Source organism: Uloborus diversus, chromosome 8, assembly GCF_026930045.1.
Source record: "Uloborus diversus isolate 005 chromosome 8, Udiv.v.3.1, whole genome shotgun sequence".
NCBI lineage: Eukaryota > Metazoa > Arthropoda > Arachnida > Araneae > Uloboridae > Uloborus > Uloborus diversus.
The window spans coordinates 69,942,051-69,962,494 of NC_072738.1; the positions used below are offsets into that span (position 1 = coordinate 69,942,051).

General features: G+C 36.0%; 1 protein-coding gene across 1 annotated transcript in view; it reads left to right on the forward strand.

Annotated features, from left to right (window-relative positions):
- Positions 1 to 20,444, forward strand: part of LOC129227262 (eye-specific diacylglycerol kinase-like) — a 113,849-nt gene that overhangs the window by 45,017 nt on the left and 48,388 nt on the right. Inside the window, exons 5-12 of the mRNA XM_054861779.1 lie at positions 11,457 to 11,513; positions 11,973 to 12,041; positions 14,850 to 14,882; positions 14,978 to 15,127; positions 17,021 to 17,205; positions 17,823 to 17,997; positions 18,832 to 18,902; positions 19,896 to 20,041. Of these exons, the coding sequence (XP_054717754.1) occupies positions 11,457 to 11,513; positions 11,973 to 12,041; positions 14,850 to 14,882; positions 14,978 to 15,127; positions 17,021 to 17,205; positions 17,823 to 17,997; positions 18,832 to 18,902; positions 19,896 to 20,041 (886 nt within the window). The remainder of the gene's footprint in view (positions 1 to 11,456; positions 11,514 to 11,972; positions 12,042 to 14,849; positions 14,883 to 14,977; positions 15,128 to 17,020; positions 17,206 to 17,822; positions 17,998 to 18,831; positions 18,903 to 19,895; positions 20,042 to 20,444) is intronic.

Here is a 20,444-nt window from a genome sequence, read left to right on the forward strand (position 1 = left end):
TGTTTTTATTAACTTGGTTTCGTTGGTGTCTGTTCGGGTGGAATCTTGCAACTCAATTTTCACTCTCTTCTCGGATTCTTTTGAAATTTTGTATGAAACTTCGGACCCGATGACAATGCAATATTCAAAATAATAATAATAATAATAATAATAATAAATTAACCATTTTTAGTTTATTCCAATTTTAATCTGCATTTTTGTATGAATCCTCTAATTTTGAGGCCAAAAAAATGCTTGCACAAATGAAAATTAAATATCCGTAGAAACACGTGATTTTTCAACGCCAGATAAAACTTTTTCCAACAATACAAGGTAATTATAATGTAAATTCTAATTTTTTTAAACTAATTTCATGCATAAATGTAGGTGAGACTTCAATTAAATTCATTGTTGTTCAGGGTCATTCGCAACTGCAGAGCTCGAATAAGCTACCTTGCTGTGATTAACAATGCTAAAGAAAAAGGTAAAACATTCCATTCCACGTGTTTTCTTTGGGTTAAATTACATGCTTCAGACAGTTTATGATGTAATATGTAGTTTCAGAAAAATAGAAAAGAAAGCTTCCCACAAACACGATGAAAAATTACTGTCATTCACTAAGCGTCGAAGCAAGTTATAAGTTACGGCATTTTTGTTTCTTTTACCTTTTTCGTCCGCCATTATAGACAGTGACTGCAGCGCCCCCTATAGTTTATTAGAGTTCCGAATTGTTGAAAAATTGTTTATTAAAATTTTCCTAAAATGTTCGAAGCAATATACATAATCATAGCAATTCGTATATTTAAGAGATATTTCACAATTGTGGAGAATTTTCAATGTAAATAAATGTTAGGTTGAACAGCAACTTTTTAGTTGATGTGTTTATTTCTGCTAAACCCAACTCTGGTACATTTTGTAATCATCTATGTGTTTCCAGTTCATTCGCAGATAAATAAATGTATGATATATTTTTATATATTTACACATAAAAAATACTCTATACTTGCATTAAATTTATGTTGTGCATAGAAATTTAAAAAAAGCTAAACGTTTTTTAGAGTTACAATGTTATTTATGGTGCAGTTTAATGTTTAAGCTTATTTTGTCGATTGAACAAATTTACCAAACTCCGTCATCGTCAATTTAACCGTCTCAGTCATTGTCTGATCGAAGTATGTAAAATCGAATCGAAGATTTCAAACACGCAATACTAGCAAGAAGTTCCGTCTAGAACTAAACGAGCCTACTTTCCCATATACACATACTACTTTCTTGTAGGGCTCGACCGATGGCATTTTTTGGCCGATAGGTCGATGCCGATTGTTGGCCGATTGTTCAAAGAAGGCCGATTGTTTTTCTCCAAATTGTCGATTGCCGATGGCCGATGCCGTTGGCCGATGGCAAAAAAAAAAAAAAAAATCAAACAGAAATATATTGATAAGATTATCAGGGATTTAAAGGATCAATGATTCATTTCACTTTACTTCCTTTCTACGAATAAGGAATCGTAATCACAAATAAAAAAAAAAAAAAAAAAAGATTTCTACCTAAATTTCTATTTTACGCTCACCCAATCTAAACTTCACAAGTTTTTTTCGGCACATCTGTACATGCATATGTACCTAAGAACATATAGATGACTTAAATATCCATTTTGAACTCCTCCTCAGTTAATTATCGCAAATTCTCTTGTAATGTCTTCATGCGCTTAAACTTGCGTCATTAAAAAATGTTATGAAATAGTAAGTTGAAAACTCATGTGTACGATCTGAAAGTTCGAGGTCAAGCAGTATAAAACCTTACCCTGAATAGTTCACTCTACCGAAGCACATCTATCTACAAAATGGTCACCTCGGACGACTATGCACTTCTGCCAACGTTCGTGGTTCGTATAGCTTCGAAGCACTCCTGGAAGACATTTTTCGCAACCTCCCGTAAGGCCTCTTGCGCTGCTGCTTCAACTTCATCGTGGGGAAGAAGGCGACCTTCATGTTGAGGATGCACGGCTCGATTGGTCAATACTCTGATATGATAAAAAAATAACATAATGTTTCGTCGAACTTAGCCCCGTGTGACTTTTACCTGTCCCCCCCCCCCCCCAAAAAAAAAAAAACGTTTGCATGGGCGCTGCTTTTTTCCGTCAGGAAAAGATAAAGCTGCATCATATAAGGTAGTGAAAAATGACTTCCAGGAATGATTCCAAAAGTTAATTGAACATTGGCAGAAGTATATAGTCCCCAAGGTGACCTTTTGAAGGTGGATGTGCTTCCGTAATGTGAACTATTCCTGGTAAATTTTTATACATCTTGTCCCCGAGGTTTTGGATCGTACCGCGTACAATCTGTATAGGGTGTAGTTATGCTTCTCCTTTTTGACTGTTGTATGATGAAAGAGAAAGAAGAACAGCCCCCCTCCCCCCCCCCCCCCCAAAAAAAAGAAAGAAAAAAAAAGGAAGAAAAACAAAGAGACATATAACTAAGAAGATATAACTAAGATTTCAGTAATATTGTAATAATGTATGGATTTAGGTACACTAAACATAGTTTAAAAACATCAAATTATGTTGTTCAATCATTCAAAAAAAAAAAAGAATGAAACTATGAAACCGTCAACAAATTACGCAATTTAATTGGAAAGATTGCACGTAGACATTTGTTAGTCATCAAATTAAACAAAAAAGTAAACAGATCAATTACAACATAATAGGAATATTTTTGTACTTGTTTAAAATTTATGATTAGAAAAGTTTGGATTTTTCATAAAAGCTATAACAGTGACATAAATTTTGCTGAAAAAAGAAATAGCCATGAAGAGAGCGAGGTTCTTAAAACGCAGCTACGATAAACAAACTCAATATTTACACCAAGTTAACAGGGCCGATCCTAGCAGGTGTGCAGAGTGTGCACCGCACAAGGGCGGCCAAAGCTAGGGGCGGCCGTAGGCCGCATCATATAGTTCTTTCAATCAAGCAAAATTCCTCAAGAATTTCTCACAAGATGACATAATAAGTGGAATTAATGTGCTGAATTTTAAATGTTCAGTTATCAAAGTAAGTGCTAATTTTCCAACAGCATAGCATATTAAGAAAAATGGAATGTTAAGAGAACATTGTGTTGCTCCATTATCCATTAAATATCAACTCTTTATGCATGCTTCATTTGGTTGCAAAAATTGTGACAGAACTGGTAATCAGGCATGGATACAGGAGAGGGGCCAATGACGAAAATCCCCCCCCCCTCCGAAGCATGAAAGGGTGCCTTCTATAGGCCACTAATGCTTCACCCAGCCTCCCAATTTTTATTGACCTTAAACAATGAAGACATATTTTGTGTAAAAAAAAATATGCTGATAGGATACTCTCGCAAATATTTCAAATAACAAATTTTGTGTTCAGCAGTCGTGGAGACTGGAGAGGAGAGACAATGGAAAATTGCGACTCCCCTGAGAGTCAAACATGTATAATCAACGAACTAAAATTTTTAATTTTTCCCCTTTACAGCAATTTTTTCTAATTAAAATCACGAATGAACTGCCCGGTTTCGGATCAGGCAGGTGAACAGGACCTGTGCTCCGGGTTACAAATTTTGAGTGTGGCTCCAAAACGAAGATCCAAAAGAATGCCTTGACGAGACTAAAGAAGGCTTCAAACTGCGTTTTTAGGACTTTAATTTCGGAAAATTTCGCTGGTTGAACCACCGATTTTAAGGATCCAATTAAGTCTCTTATTCACCCTTTCTTCCCTAATGTAATCAAACATAGCCTAAAAATGATGGCTCCAAAATGTCTTTTCCGGAGACAGTCCTCCTAACGTCATCAAAAATTGCTCAATGGCACTTTTCAAATTTCTTTTTCGAAATGTTTGCGGTAAAGGGCCCTGAAATCCATTCCCTAACATTACTATCAAAGATAGTCTGAATTAGCGTCTCTAGAGAGGCCCCCAATCCCATCCCCTCTCACTTAACGTATTCAAAAACAAACTGAAAATGCGTTTTTCAATCATCAGTTTCGAAGAACTTCGGGGGAAATAACCCGGATCCCCCTTTTCTCCAACGTAATCACTATAGCTCAAAATTTCGTTTTTAGACGGTTCGTGGAGCCACCAAACCCTTCCTGCCTAAATTAGCTTGAAATTGACTTCAGTTTCAAAAAACAATTCGTGAGGGCACACTGAACCCCCGCTCGCTCTTTGTCCCATCGTTATCAAGCAATGCCTAAAATATGATTTTGGGACTTCCATTTCTAAAAAATTCCGAATGGCTTATGTAAATTTCCATGGCTCTAGGGCATCCGGCATCCCCCATCAATCGCCGAGGTGAGGTGGAGTGAAGTCTTAAGTTGTATTTTTCAGATATTAATATCGAAAAATATTCAGAAAGATCCGCTGAATCTTCCCGGTTTAATTAAAGTTCCTAAAGATAGCACAAAATTGTGCTTTTTAGAGCCCCAAAATCCTTTCTTCACAAAAATAACCTAAAATTGATTTTAATTCCGAAAAATATTTCAGTTCGGAATATTTTCCCATTTCCCCTATCGTGTCCAAATCTAGCCAAAAATGTATTTTTGAAACAATAGTGCCAATAAATCACCAGAGGAAATATGCCAGACCCCCTAACGTCACCAAAGACAGCATAAATTTGAGTTTTAAACATCAAATTCCAAAACTTTCGATAGGAGACGACAGAATCTTCCACCCTCCAGCAATTTCAACAAAGATAACCCGAAATTGAGTGTTTAAAACTATACTGTTTCAGAAAATTTTCGGGAAGAGCGCCGATCCTTCCTAAACTAAGGTCACAAAAAATAGCTGCAATTTGACATCAATTTTGAAGGAAATTTAGGAAAGAACTCCAACATTACTTTCCCCTCAAGGTTCGAAAAATTTCCTAAAATTTCAATTTTTGACGTCAATATTGAAAATTTCTCCATGGACCTTGAATGTTCCCGACTCTTTTGTCCTTGCAAACAAACACAAGCAAAGATTAACTACAGCTACTTTTCATACGCCAATTTCGTGTAATTTCTGGGGACGATCCCCCCTACCCTTCCTCTGCTGTCACCAAAGACAGACTATAAAATGCGTTTTTACGACTAGTGAATTTCGGTACTTATTACTTTCTTCAAAGATATAAATTGTACCTAAGGCGTTTCTAACTTTTTACATGAATTCATCCTTCTGTTTTTTTTTTCTTTTTTTAAATTAGAACTTGATACAGAAATTTGAAGAAAGATTTATGTGGGCGTTAAGTATTAGTCAAAACATGCAAATTGCTCTTCAGGGGCGGCACATTAGGTCTTTGCACACGGGCGGCCGACACCCTAGGATCGGCCCTGCAAGTTAATAACTGAATACATATACTACTTGATCTGATGTTTGCACGCATAATATGGAACAATTTGATTGTTTTATCTTTTATGAAGCTTTACAAACAAGTTCAAATTAAATTTTTCAATTTAACAATAATTTTCTGAAATTTAAAAAAATGCATTATAGAAAATCCTTGAAACTTTTCTATAAAAAAAGAAAATAACTTATTCATTGATTTTATATAAATACATAAAAATAGTTACAACAGAAAAAAATCGATCGCTATTAATGATGCAAAAAAGATGGCACATTACGAAATATAGGAGAAACAAGTATGAGAAATACGCAAAATGACATTTCTTGACCAAAATAAATAATCGCTAAGTATTTAAGAAATGCTTCAAACGACGAGGGAGGCTTAGGGGGGGGGGGGGGGAATCACCCTCTGATTTTGGAGTAACTCACACTTCGGCCCCAACTTTGGCCTCATTTTTTTAGTACAAAACCGCTACCACCAACGCCTCGGAAGAGTTTCCAAATCTACTTCAGCACTTCCGAAGAAAAAATTAAAAAGTCCCTTTGATTTCCGAATTATGTCACCACTCACAACGTCTTTAATCAATGTGTCTTACATTAATTCTCTACATTCTTTCTTGACAATAGATAAAGCTTGAAAAAAAAAAATCTCTAATTTTATGAATGGTGTTAGTTTTAAACAACTCGGAAGTACGACTAGAGTTTAATTTCAGAAATTGAGAGAGTGAGAGGAGGGGCACGCAAGTGTTCTCGGAAATTCAAAAAATAGTCGTAAAAATTTGAGTTCAAAATAATCATAAACATTGAGCCAGAAAAACCCTTTTAAAACTTGCACCCGAGTTTGTTTTGATGTGCAATGGCGGATTTAAAATATAGCAAATGTTGCAATTGCGCGAGAGGCACCATAACCATAGAGGCACCGTAGGAGTTACAAAAATGCTTATGATAAATATTTTACAACTTCTGTGATCCCCAAAATGTATTTTGACGGGCCCCAAACTTGTAACTCCGCTGAAGCGATACAGAAAAGACTGCATTACTGTGATTCATATTACAAATATCGAAAAATTAAAAATTACTGTCGGTTCAGCGGGAATCTAATATAATGACACAAAAACCGGTTTCACCATCTCATATTTGTTTCCATAGTCTCCAATTCGGCAATATATCACCAAATGATCGTCAGTCTGCGGCGCTAAATTAGTTTTGCATAGAAATAAGTAATTAATAGCCATAAAAAGTGAGTAAACAGGCTTTTCAGAACACCCGATCGAAAACAAAAAAGGAAGTGCACAACTGGAACGTTCACACACACCCCACATGCAAAAATTTAAACCTTCTACAGTTTACCATTTTTGAGTTATGACTTATGAGAGATATATACGTACATCCAGCTGCAAGAAACAGTGCACTAATTAACTTGTTTGGTACTTGAATGCGGTGACGAAAATAGAAATTCATACTGAAATTTAAGTAAACAATTTTATATGAAAACAATAACTCCCTTTACTTTGTATTAAACAGTAAAACAGCAAAGGTCCTTTTTTTTTTCAAAAACATCGGCCAATTCCATCGGCTTTTCGATGTATTTTAAGGCCGATGGGCCGATGTTTCCTGCAATTTAGCATCGGCCGCCGATTCCGATGCCGATGGCTAAATTGCTGAACCATCGGCGCCGATGCATCGGCCAGGCCGATGCATCGGTCGAGTCCTACTTTCTTGTACCTGATCAATATGCTCAAAAATAGCTAAAATCGCAAATTATTTCAAAAATATTTTGTCAAAAACTTTCTCTTTTTCTTTCTATCTTCACAAACTTTAGATGAAAAAGCGATCTTAGGTGTCATTACGTTTCATAAACTTGCTCATTTAGAATGAAAAAAATAAATTGAAAATAAGGAGTAGAGTTATTTGCATAAGCGATGTTCAGACTAGTGTACGATGTGGGAACTTCCGCTCTCAGTGATGTTAAAAGGATGAAGGTCTATTCACGGAAAAATATATAGTAGCCAATTACAAAGCCAATACTTACACACCACGATTCCCCCACCGAAAATTTTCGCGTTGAGGGTGAGGAATTCGCGTTAGGCCTAAAATTCTTTACTGGTGAAAAAATCACATTATAGCCATTTCGCGTAAGTCGGATCGCGTTGTAGCGGGAGTCGACTGTATAGTTTTAGTATTGTGCAAGCAAAGAACACTTGGAGAGATTTTGCATGTCAGTTGTAAACCATTTTATTTTTTATCATGTGTGGATTAAAATGGTAGAAAGATAACAGAATTCGATAAGTTTAATGAAATAATGGAAGATCAATTAAAAAGAAAACTACCGCCATGTACGTGAAATAACCCGCCAATTCAGCTGGAGATGGAAAACTTCTTAAGGAAGCCAAGAGTGCCAAACAAACTGGTAGCTAATACAGAATTAGCACTGACCAGACGAGTGACCGAAGCAATGGTTCGGTTCAACTCGAATTTTGAAGGCAATTCAGTAAATTACCGCCCTATAGCCAGAGCTAAGGCAGAAATACGTGAAACTGATAAACAAAGGTTTATTTACATTAAATATTTATAGTGTTCATATGGCTACAGTAAAAATATAGTTTCATTAAGAATTGATAAATTTCGAATTCAACATCGTGGAAATGGCTGCTTACAACTACGAACTATTAAATTTGTATTAATTTCTAATGTTTAGTAATGCTTCTTGAATTCTCATTTCTTTTGGGGGGTAAATGGGCCAGAATATCCAGAAGACTTTGAAAATTGATTTTAAAAAAAATGAAACAAAAATGTCATGCATACAAACAAAAATTACTAGGCTTATTAGCATTTTCTAGGCTACTGCGTGCGTTTGTTTTACCTTTTTCATCCGCCATTAGACGGTGGCTGCAGTGCCCCCTATAGCTTGTTGGAGTTGCGAATTAATATTACTGTCGCAAAGCAACAAAATTTGAAACAATGGGTTTTATATTTAAACATTTAATAGGGAAATTATATGAAATTTGCCGTTTTCCATCCTAACTGAAATAATAACTTTACCTTAGAATTTTAATTTTCAGCGTTAAGTTGTACCTTATGATTAAGCAAAATATTTAGTGAAATCCCGAAGTCTCTAAGTGATCTTGTTGCTGAGATATAAGTAAAACCAGGCCTCAGATTACTCCGTGACAAAAAGGCTGAGTATAATTAAAGTGCTTAAAAAAACGTACCAAGGAGGAAAACGTAAAATCGGGAGCAGAGTCAAAAATCTATGCCTATTGCTTAAGAATTGTCATCAATGCAATAAAATAATGGGACTTTTTTTTTTTTGTAATTTGCTTTTTGGCTGGTACTTGCAAATAAAATATTGTTTTTATACTTTAAATTACTTGATTAGTTGTGGGGACCTGCTCCATTATTTCTTTTTCGTCTTCATCTTCTTCATGACTACAATCGAAAGGGGATCTTAAATCCCACATTGAAGGAATTCGTGATGTGAAGAGAAAATATATCAATGTATGCGTCATCGACTTTTGGAAGATGTTCAAGAACAGGCGTCAACAGCACAACAGCACTTTAATTGTCCTGAAGGAAAATTAGATGATCGGAGGAAACCCTTCTCACAGACAAAACGCAATAAGACAAGACAGAACAAAAAGAATGCCAGAGTGGCATCAAACATCCTTAAAACAAATTTATCTTGAAAAGAATAAAGATATCCAAAGAAAAAAGAAGTTTCTTAGTATCTTAGACGGAAAAAGTATCTTGCTTTGTTTGCAGAAAAGCGAATGCTTGTTCTATCATGGTTCAGCGGATTTGTTCGTTAGATGCGAAGATTTATACATTGTTCTAAACAAAACTTGCGGGAAAGGTAAGCAATTTTTCTCGAAAATAATATGAAAAAAAGTTTTATTTACAAAGCCGACAACTTTTAACTTCGACCTTCTATTGTATTACATTTTAAACAATTGTTGCCAGAAAAGTTCCTTGAAGTCATCCGCGCGTCGGAGTGTAAGGCTTGACTCGAGTCAAACGCCAATAGCGCATTAAGTGAAATTTCTGAAAAAGGGTAACTTAAAATCCGGAATATTTTGACACATCAGGATAGCTAGTAGTTTTCAGAGATCAGCAGAAAATTACGTAGGAAGCGGGATATCGTAACAAACGCACCACCTAAAATCGTGACTCTACTGTACGTACTAGCTTGAACGGAACAACGCCAGAGATTAAGAAGCGCTACTCTACTTCTTTACTAATAAAATAAAGCTGAAAGTCTCTCTGTCCGGATCTCTGTCCGTCAGGATCTCTGTGACGCGCATAGCGTCTAGACCGTTCGGCCGATTTTCATGAAATTTGGCACTAGTTAGTACGTAGCATGGGGGTGTGCACCTCAAAGCGATTTTTCGAAAATTTGATATGGTTCTTTTTCTGTTCCAATTTTTTGTACAAAATTATCATAAGATGGACGAGTAAATTACGAAATTATCATAACGTGAAACCATAACATGAGCACAAGCGAATTGGCGAGATACAAAATTATCATAACGTGGAACCGTAACATGTACCCATGTTACAAGTCAATTCGCGAGAAAATTCACCACCCATTATTTGTAAATATACAGGCGAACCAAAAGAACTTATAATTTTTCTATTACGGGCAAAGCCGTGCGGGTATCACTAGTTTACAATAAAGCAGTACTTACTCAAAATCTGTTCAAGTAAAAATTAAGAAAATTTTTCTGAGCTTTACTATAATACAAACGTTTTTAAAATATGCAATATGTTTTTGTTTCAATATTCGCAACTTCAACTTTGCCTAAAAATGTTAAGACTTCAATAGCACAAAATTTACCAGGAAGGTCAAAGGTCTATGAACTTCTTATTGCACTAACATCCCCAACTATCGTCTAAAAATGCGTTTTCAGAGCTACAATTTCGACAATTCTCTGATTTCACATCACAAAATTTACCAGGAAGGTCAAAGGTCTATGAAATTCTTATTGCACTAACATCCCCAACAATCGTCTAAAAATGCGTTTTTAGAGATACAATTTCGACAATTCTCTGAGGAAGAGCCCCCATACCCTTGTTCCTCTTCGAATATTGTTTTGTCTCTACGTTCATATTGCCAATTATCCTTCTCCGCATAAGTATGACGCAATATTCTTGATTTATTTGCTCATTTTCGGAAATGACACTCTCCTAAATAAGAAGCTGGATCAAACTGTCTCTCTTTCTGAATGTAGGGTAACGGCACCAGTAACAGACAAGGGTCCCAGTAACAGACAGTCGTAAGTTTGGATTTAAATAATAAGAATTTCAGGCGGGTAAAACTGATGTTACTGCTACCGATGAATACGGTGCAATCGTCTGTTGTTTATCAGAGTGAATTTTATCAGTCAGTTGGTATTTACAAGGCAGTGGTGGAAGGTTATGAACAGCCAAAACGAGTTCTACCGTTATTTCATGCTTATTTGAATTTAATAAGGTTTTAGATCTAAAAATAAAGAACTTTCGCACATTTTGAAGAGATAAGGGGAATTTAATCCATTACTCATCCTTTCCTCATCCTATCTATTACTGGGTATCATCAGAATTGTCGGTATCTGTTACTGGTGGTTGGATATTATTTCGAAATTGAGCAATTAAAAATAAAATTAACTAATTCAGAAGATCCAGAAGCAACCAAACGTTAGATGAGGTGTAATTGCATGAGAGAAAAATAGTTTTATAAGTCAAAATACTTTAAAAAGCTCAGAAAATTGAGTGAACCTGAGAGCGACGTCTTAAGCATGCCTGTTAATGGTGCCGTTATCCCATACGTTTGAAAAAAAAGGGGTTGTTCACAAGTCATACATCATTGTTTTAAAACCTTGTGTCGGTTCTGCGCCGATGACTAAGATACGTGAAATTCTTCCACCCATTAAAAAAAAAAAAAAATAGACGATCCTGTCATGCATGTCAAAAGACCTTATGTCAATGCTTACTACGGTCTTGGACTTAGATCATTGTTACTCGCAGTGATATCCTTATACCTTTTCCATGACATGTTGTGCTGCTTTCAGGAATGTTGTTTCACATTTTTGCACTCCATTTCGCTAGTTGGTAATTATGAGCTTCGTTAATTGCGATTTTGAATTATTATTCATTTCAGATGAGAGTGTTATGCCGCATGACTTTTCAAGATGCCGAAATTGGATCCTACAGAGAGGTAAGTAGTTACACGTACAACTAATTTGCCATACTTGCAGCATCTCCTTTTCTTTTTGAAATCTGCTTTTTTCTCATTTTTGGCGGTTTTCATTGTATTAACTAGCTTTTATTGTTGTTTTAATAAGCAGCTTAATATACTTGGTTGTTGTCTTTCTTTCTTTCTTTTTTTTTTCCTTTGAAATCTGCTTTTTACTCATTTTTGACAGTTTATTTTGTAATAACTTGCTCATATTATTGTTTTAATAAGCAGTTTAATACACTTGGTTGTTTTCATTCTTTTTTCTTTTCTTTTTCTTTGAAGTCTGCTTTTTACTCATTTTTGCCAGTTTAGATTGTATTAAGTCGCTTGTATTGTTGTTTTAATAAGCAGCTTTGTACACTTGATTGTTTTCTTTCTTTCTTTTTTTGAATTCTCAGATTAATTCTCTTACATTACATACACTGTCCTTTATTCTAGAACACAGTCATTCGTCACCATTGGGTTGCTGCACGAAATCCCAAAGGTCGTTGTCGCACCTGCTCAAAGGTAAGCATCAATGTTTAGCAATATTTGAATTTCTCATACTTTTATCACGAAATGACTTTTTTCGAACGGTTCCAAAGTTGACGCAGTACTCATTGCTTAACTTGATTTTTAAATGTCAATAATTGTTGACAATAATATTGATCGGTATCAAGGAGAGATATAGAAATTCATCAGGGAGGGGCGAAACTGCGTTTTTAGAACTTCAGTTTTGGAAAAATTACAAAGAGTTTCCGAACCCTCTCCTGTTAACATCATCGAATATTCAAAAAAAAAATTATAAAATTAAATTTAGAGAACTACGGTTTTGAAAAATTAGTAGTGGAAAGTACTCGAACCTTATTCCTTCTTCTAATGTGGCAAAAATATTGCTTGAAATCTAGTTCTTAGGACTTCAAGTTCGAAAAATTCCGAAACATTTCCGGTTGAGAGTCACCGTAAATTCATTGCATATTGTCTAAAAAATACGTTTGGAACTTTAACGTCGAAAAATGACCGGAGAGACCAATAGATAAAAACTTTTGATAGTGACTCTGCTACTACTTACTTAAACGATAAACGATAACTTTGCAACGATTGCAGTCATTGTTTATTTTGTGCGACCTCGTCAACAATCACAGCTACTAAGTCGGAGTCGGGGCGATTTTGGGGTAAAGGAACTTGAGGAGTCCAAGTCGGATTTGGAGTCGAATTTATTTTAGGGTAAAGGAAGTCAGAGTCGTATGATCAAGAACTTCTGGAGCCGGAGTCGACATTTTTCTTCCGACGTCACAAACCCGGAAAAATAACCCAAAAATATACATGACACTGCAAAGATGGTAAGTAGATATTGAGTTTCTGAGAAGAAAATGTTTTCCTGTTAAGCGATTCTTGTTTTGTGTTACAAAAAAAGTATATTATTACATAATCCACTCACTGCCAAAAGTTAAACACGGAGAGGAAAATGTAAATTTCTGGAAGCCAAGTCGAATTGGAGAAGCTGCAATTCCAGGCAGAGATAGATAGAAATAGGCAAATAAGTTAGGTAACAGCCAATCACGGTTTCGTGTCGAGAAATATGCAAAAAAGGCAGTCGTATAAGAAGGCAGTGTTTTGCAGGGTTACAGGAGTTGCTTTTAAGTGGCGATTAAAGGTGTTTAGAACTTTCGTACGATTTATTTTGAAGACACGAGTTTGTATGGTTTCCAGAAGACGAATGGAAAATTTTGAGCGATAGCGTGGTGTCGGACGCACTGAAGCAGGACAATCAATCACAGATGTTGCTCTTTTCTTTGGCGTTCATCACTCCACCATTTCACGATTATAGAAACAATTTCTAACGAGCCAAATATTGACTGGTCACCCAAGGGTTCCGAACCACGTGGAAGATCGATATATTTTGCTGTTGTAGCCAAGCGGAACCGAAGAGAGTCCTCTACACATGTGACATCTACGGTTGCAGCGGCCATTGATAAGACGATATCTTTCACTACTGTGTGCTGAAGTCTATACATGAATGGGCTGTATGCCCGGGTACCGCAAGTTTGTATTCCTCCCTCACTCCAATCCAGAGGGGCACGATTAAAGTGGTATCGCCAACATGTCAGTTGGACTGTGTCTGATTGGGGCAATGTTAAATATAGATGAGTCAAGATTTGCTCTGCAACCCGATATCAAGCATGTAAGGGTCTGGCGAGAACAAGGCACGCTTAATCGTCCCCAGAACATCACCGAACATCACGCATTCTGAGATGGAAGAATAATGGTGTGGGCAGGGATTTCGTGGTGGTTTCGCACCTACCTGCACATCTACAGACGGGGTTCTGTGACGGCTATACGGTATCGGGATGAAGTCCTAGATCCACTGTGAGATTGTACGCTGCAGCAGTGGGTCCTGCTTTCATTTTAATAGACGATATTGCGCGTCCCCATAGAGCTACCATCGTTGACGACTACCTGTAGAATAAGGTTATTGTGCGTATGGACTGGCCGGCGTATTCACCCGACCTTAATCCCATTGAAAATCTATGGGATGCTCTTGGCCTTGCCTTTGGTACATGTTTCCCACCCGTTGCCACTCATAGAGTTGGAAACTGCTCTACATGAGGAAGGGCGATTACGCGACTCTGTGGTGGTTGATTCCCTCATAAAAAGCATGTTTACACTCTGTAAACTTTGTATGCAGATGATGGATGCTCACATACCCTATTAATGTCAGTTTTTGTTGTTTGTTTTAATCAAACAATATCTTGTAAATGATTACGATATGACGTCATCTTATAATTTATAAAAATTTACTATTTTTTTCATCTCTGTATGTAATTCTTTGTTTTGTTCATTGCATAATCATATTTGCTACTTCCCTGCCTTATTTCATTTTAATCAAAGCAGTACTTATCCATTTTTTCGCATTTTACCTCTCCGTGCTTAACTTTTAGCAGTATTTTGTTGGGACAGCAGAATTAGCTCACATCAACCCATATTTCACATTAAGTAGCTTCGTACTAAAGGTTTTTCACTGTATACTCTCAAATAATTCTAAAATACTATAAAAATATAGTAGAATAGTAAACTTCTGATTTTTAGTCAGTTAAACTTGAATGTGTCACTATAACACACTCATTCAGGATCTATCAGCGTTAAAAAAAATTTATGTTAAAGAAACGCCACTCAGTTCAATTAAAAAAAAAATCTGAGGAAAAAAAGACATTCCCGACAAGTTGAGAATTAGTAAATGATTTTCGTAAAAACTTAGAAACTCTGAATCGAAATATATGTAGTATTAAGGGCACATCAGCGATGCAAAATAAAGATATAATTTTATTCTTTCAGACTTTTGGTGGAAAAGTAGCCAGTCTCTTAAACGTGAGTATAGATCCCAAACTGTCTGAATTAGAAGCATTATCCGCCAAATTTTCTTTTTATACCATGCACAGAAATACTTGCTTTGTTTGGAACAGGACTCAGTAGCCATGAACTGCTCCTGGTGCAAGCAAGTCTGCCATGGCAAGGAATCCTGTTTTGGAGTAACCAAGTCCAGTACCGAGAATTGCCTTTTGGGAGAACATGCCAATCTCATAGTTCCACCGACATGGATAGTCAAACTTCCGGTAATGATGCTACTTTTTACCCTTAAAGCAGTTACCACAAGAACGATCGCCTTTAATAGCCTTCACTCCTATTAATATCACTTGACCCAAACCCGGCTCACATCTTTTTCTGCTCTGCTATTCGAAGAAATCTGCAACAAATTGCAGAGAATGCACACTCAGACCTCTATGATGATAACTGCATTGAAATTGCCGTAGCTGCCTGGACCACCTTCGGTCCAGTTTAGACCTTCCATGGACAAACCAACAGCAACAACTATTGTCCGAAAGAGGCATCTAAATTCAAGCAACTTTTTCCAAAACGTGAGCTGGATTTTTCGTTTTGACCAACCACAATGACTCTTCGAATATCAGTATCTTTCGCTGTCTGCATAGCAAAAAAAAAAAAAAAAAAATCATGGTTAAAAAATGCGAGTTGATTTCTTATTTCTTAAACCACAAAACGGATTAAGCAATCGTTTTAAATTTTGATCCAAATAACCAATTTAAAAAATTTCTTGGTTCACTCGTGAATCAGATCTTGCCAACTCTGCAACTCAACGAAGAGTCAAGATATTGTTTGTGTAAACAGTTGGTCAAAGAGCTCTACCACGTAATTCACTCTTAACATTTATCTAGGTTTCAAAGGATACAATCTTATATAATTAAAAACTGAGCGTATGTAAAACTGTGCGTAACTGTGTATGCAACTATGTATAAGTTACTTCTCTCGAACGACAGTGAACTGATCATCGAACCAGGTATCGATAGATTCGTAATCTTCTCAACTTCATGTTTGACTATTTAACATAATCTTCCGATAATAATTAGCGCAGATATCAATTAAAAACTATTAATTATGACAGATTTTGACATAAAATCCCTATTTTTCTAATGCTTTCCTCCATTCAAATTATTATTCAACGCTTCATCTCAACTTTCTGTAACAATACTTTTATTAAAATTTGTAGCGGTGAAGAAAATAATCAAATGAAAGATCTGTTGCCATTTTTTTCTCGAATATGAACAAATAAAACTCTGGTTTTCTTTTGAGGCTTTTTCTGAAATCGGGAGAATTAAAAATGTTTCCTTTTTGGATATTTTTCTGCAATCTGCCTCAAAATTTTACTGATTTTTTTTTCCTTCTCATTCAAGCCTGATTGTTGAACACGTGACACTTGACATAACTTTCCGTTCCACACGTCACCTAAGACCGCGCAAAACCGGGTGACGCAGCTAGTGCTTTCATTAAAATTTGTAACGTGAAGAAAATCATTGAGAAAAAAGATCTGTTGCCATTTTTTTTCTCGAATATGAACAAATAAAGTTCTGAGTTGAGGCTTTACTGTGTAATCGGGGGATTTAAAATGTTTCCTTTTCGGTTATTTTTTCGCAATCTGCCGCAAAATTGTAGCGATTTTTTTTTCTTCAAGCCTGATTGTTGAACACGTGTCACTTGACGTAATTTTTATTTTCGAGGTAGACCGTGCAAAGACGGGTGACGCAGCTAGTATCTTCTAAATTTTGTAACATAGCACATTACCTTTATTGCGTGAAATATCAAATCGATGTCTAACGTGGACGTATTAGTCTCACGATAGTCATGAACATTATTAAGGCGCTAACAGCACCAAGTGCTTAAATCCTAAACCAGGCTGTCCGTCCTTTAAATGGAAACAAAAGAGGGCAATGTCGTCTTTTTTGAGGAATCGAATACCATTTCATTCCCATTTAATGCTCTAAATTTCAACCAGAAAGTTTCGGTATTAATATTAGTTTAAAAGTTCAGTTAACTAAATGTGGCCCAGGAAAAAATACCCTTCCCCCCTCACGTGATCCATTGCAAGTCGGCTGATGAAATTTACTGTCTGGAACTTAATACTGTAACAATATTTTATTTTTTTGTTGTCACAGGAGACCGAGAATTCGAAGCAAGCGTTTGCAGTCAAGCCCATCCCCTCTTCCAGTTCAAAGCCGCTGCTGGTCTTCATCAATCCCAAAAGTGGGGGCAACCAAGGCGCAAAACTCCTGAGGACATTCCAGTGGCTTCTCAATCCGAGACAAGTTTTCGATCTTACGGAAGGAGGGCCAGCCGTAGGGTAAGAGTTTATATAAATATTTTTGGGAAATTTACGTCGTGATGCATATCTACTGCAATGGTGGCCAACTTTTTTCTACCCAGGAGCCGGACCCCATATTAAATGGATACTTGCGGACCAGAAAACGTTAAAAATTGCAAAATATTTAACTTTTTTCTAAATAACATGGTAAAGTATGGAAAAGGAAAGAAAATTAAGGGCAAATAATTGTTATTATCAACAAATACGCTTCTTTCGTTGAAGGCATCTCTTTTTTGGAAACCATTTTCTGAATTTTTGGCCCTAAATTTCTAAATTGTCGTTAAACGTACCTTTCGATTTTTAACATTAAACAAAACAACGGGCCACGCGGATCAGCTTCGTGGGCCGGATGTGGTTCGTGGTCCGTAGATTGAGCACCACTGAACTACGGTATACATTCTTATTAACAATTTACTCTTTGCTAACTCTAATTGTTCATTTTATTCATATTTCAGTACAAATGTCTTTAAATCATTTTTCATAAGCAATGTAAATACTCCGTTCCTTACTTAGCTGTTGGTGCAGCCTGTAATTTTTTTTTTTTTTTTTTTTCAATTTGGGGACAAGATTTGTTTGTTTTTTTTTTTTTTTTTCAGATTGGAGCTGTACAAAAGGGTACCAAATTTGAGAATCCTGGCCTGTGGAGGGGACGGCACAGTAGGCTGGATTCTGTCAGTACTGGACGACCTAAAAGTGTCCCCTCCACCACCCGTAGCAGTGCTGCCACTGGGGACTGGGAATGACCTCGCCAGATCTCTTGGTTGGGGAGGAGTGAGTACATGCTATCATTCCTGAAGGCTGTTTTGTAGTTCGGAAAACAGTATTTGAGAAAACTCACCTCGTTTTGCAGCTGGCAGATTATTGAAAAGTCAAAACACGACCAGTTTATATTACTTAAACAGCTTTAATTTAAAAGCAGACAACATCCTCATACAAATAATAGCCGATGTTCGAGTATCCCGCCAGTTTCGACAATGAAACTCGCGCCACCGCATGATGATTTGATAAAATTTATTACACTTAATATTATGGTAAACAACTTTAGGGATAGTTTTTTGGCATTGAATCGATTATTTCAGAAAAGGCGTTAGTCCAATGGATTTCCGTAGGACTTATGCACTTTCTGAAATTATCGATTCAGTTAGTGAGTTAGTTTTTGAAAGAAAAAAAAAAACATAGTTAAAGTTTACATCCATAACAAAACGTAGTAAAAAAGATGGTTAAAATAATGGTATATTTAACACAATTTTTTTCAAGCTCTTTGACGAATACTTCTTGTAGTTTTAGTACTTTAAATAGAATGAGATACCGTGAAAAATTTGAGATAACACAGTTAAAGTACACAAAAATTAGAGAAACAATGCAGTTGTAGTATTTAAAAGCCTTATTGTTACATTTTGCTATTTGTGCTATTTGAGGTTGTTATTCCTTATTTTATCCATGATCTGTCCAGAATTTGAACCCGAGTGTAGGATTAGAGTGCGTTTCTGTTTACGTCATTGGATGGCATAAAATATTAAATTAGAGCTTAAAATTATTAAATTAGAGCTTTTGAAGCATTAAAGATAATCTCCACTTTTTTTTCTTTTTTTTTTTTTTTTGCAGGGATACACCGACGAGCCACTTTCAAAGATATTGACGAATGTAGAAGAAGGAGAAACTACAAAATTAGACAGGTAAAAAAGGACACACAACCTTTTTGGCATTCAAGATTCGAGCCTTCAATTGAGGCCAGTGGCTGCTGCTACGCATCTGTTTATCAAGTTATACTAGATCTATAGGCTATAATGTCTGCCATTATTTATTCCATCGTTGAAAATTACTTTCGTATGAAACATCATGACTTGCTGATAACTCTGTGTGGTGATGTACAGCCATTCACTGTAAAAAAAATTCCAAAACGTTACTGGTTATTTCCGTGGAACGTTTCGGGATTGCACAGGCTTACATCTATATCCCAGTAAAAATCAAGTATTTTTGGAAAAAAAAGTTTTGTCAATCATTACAAGTTACATGAATGCAAAATTCTCACTTTTGTGAAAAATATATTTTAGAAACCAGTTTATAAATATACTGAGCGTGTTTATTAAATGTATAGGCTTTAATTCAATCAAGGACCGTCTAGATTGTCTAGGCTCCCACTGAGAGTGAATAGTCACTGGATAGCTGCAGCTTTGCAAGGCAAAATTGCAGGCAAAGGAAATGTTTGGTTCTTACTTGCAATTATACCTTAGCTCTGACCATGGCTGCATAAAACTTCTGGAGCTTTCTTGTAAAAACCAGGAAGGTTTTAACCACTCACATTACACCTTCCTAATTTCTCTTGAAGGTTCCAGAGACACGACTAGATTTAACCGGGAAGATTTCCAAATTCTTCAGAAAAATTCAAAAATAAATTAAGGAAAGTTACTGACATTTAACGAAAAAGTTCCTGTTTCCTTTTTTTCGTTTCAAAATATATTACCGACAGAAATTGGACGCATCAGCTGCTTTTTATTTTCCACGAGCGTTTCTGAATTGATTTTACAGTGGTGCAACAGATATAACTGGAATATTTTCTGTCTCTTGGTGTGAAATCGGCAAAAATTTTTTTTCTCTTTACTTAATACTGCTTTGAAGTTAACTATTGCTCTACTTTATTGATCCACACTACGTTTTGATCTCATTAGATGGATCCTTCGTCTCATACCTAATCCTGATGTTGACTTCAAAATCATGGAGGAAGGGCGTCAGGACTTGCCACTCAACGTCGTCAACAATTACTTTTCGCTAGGAGTGGACGCGAGGATAGCTCTCGACTTTCATGAGGCCAGAGGTCAGTTCCTGAGTGCAATAATAATGTTATAGACTGCATCTTTGTATTGCACGTAAGGTAGATATGAGATATCAAGGCAGAAACATTCGATTGTGATGAAAATATGAGAAATCTTCCTAATTTGGCGTCATTATCGCCATAACTGGCAAATAAAATGACCAGTTGATCAAAATTTGTGAGAAATACTATTTGTTTCAACATGTGTCACAAGTCAAAAACATGAATTTCAAAATAATAATTTTCTTTTTGCAGTGTCCATGAAAAAAGTAGTCTTTTTCTTAAAAATTGTTTCGTGTTATCGAAATGCAATCCAGCAGAACATTGAATATATTTTTGTTTTCTTTCGATTAAAGATTAGAAAAACCCTTTCACTGAACTTAGATAGAACAGCACGTAAAAATAC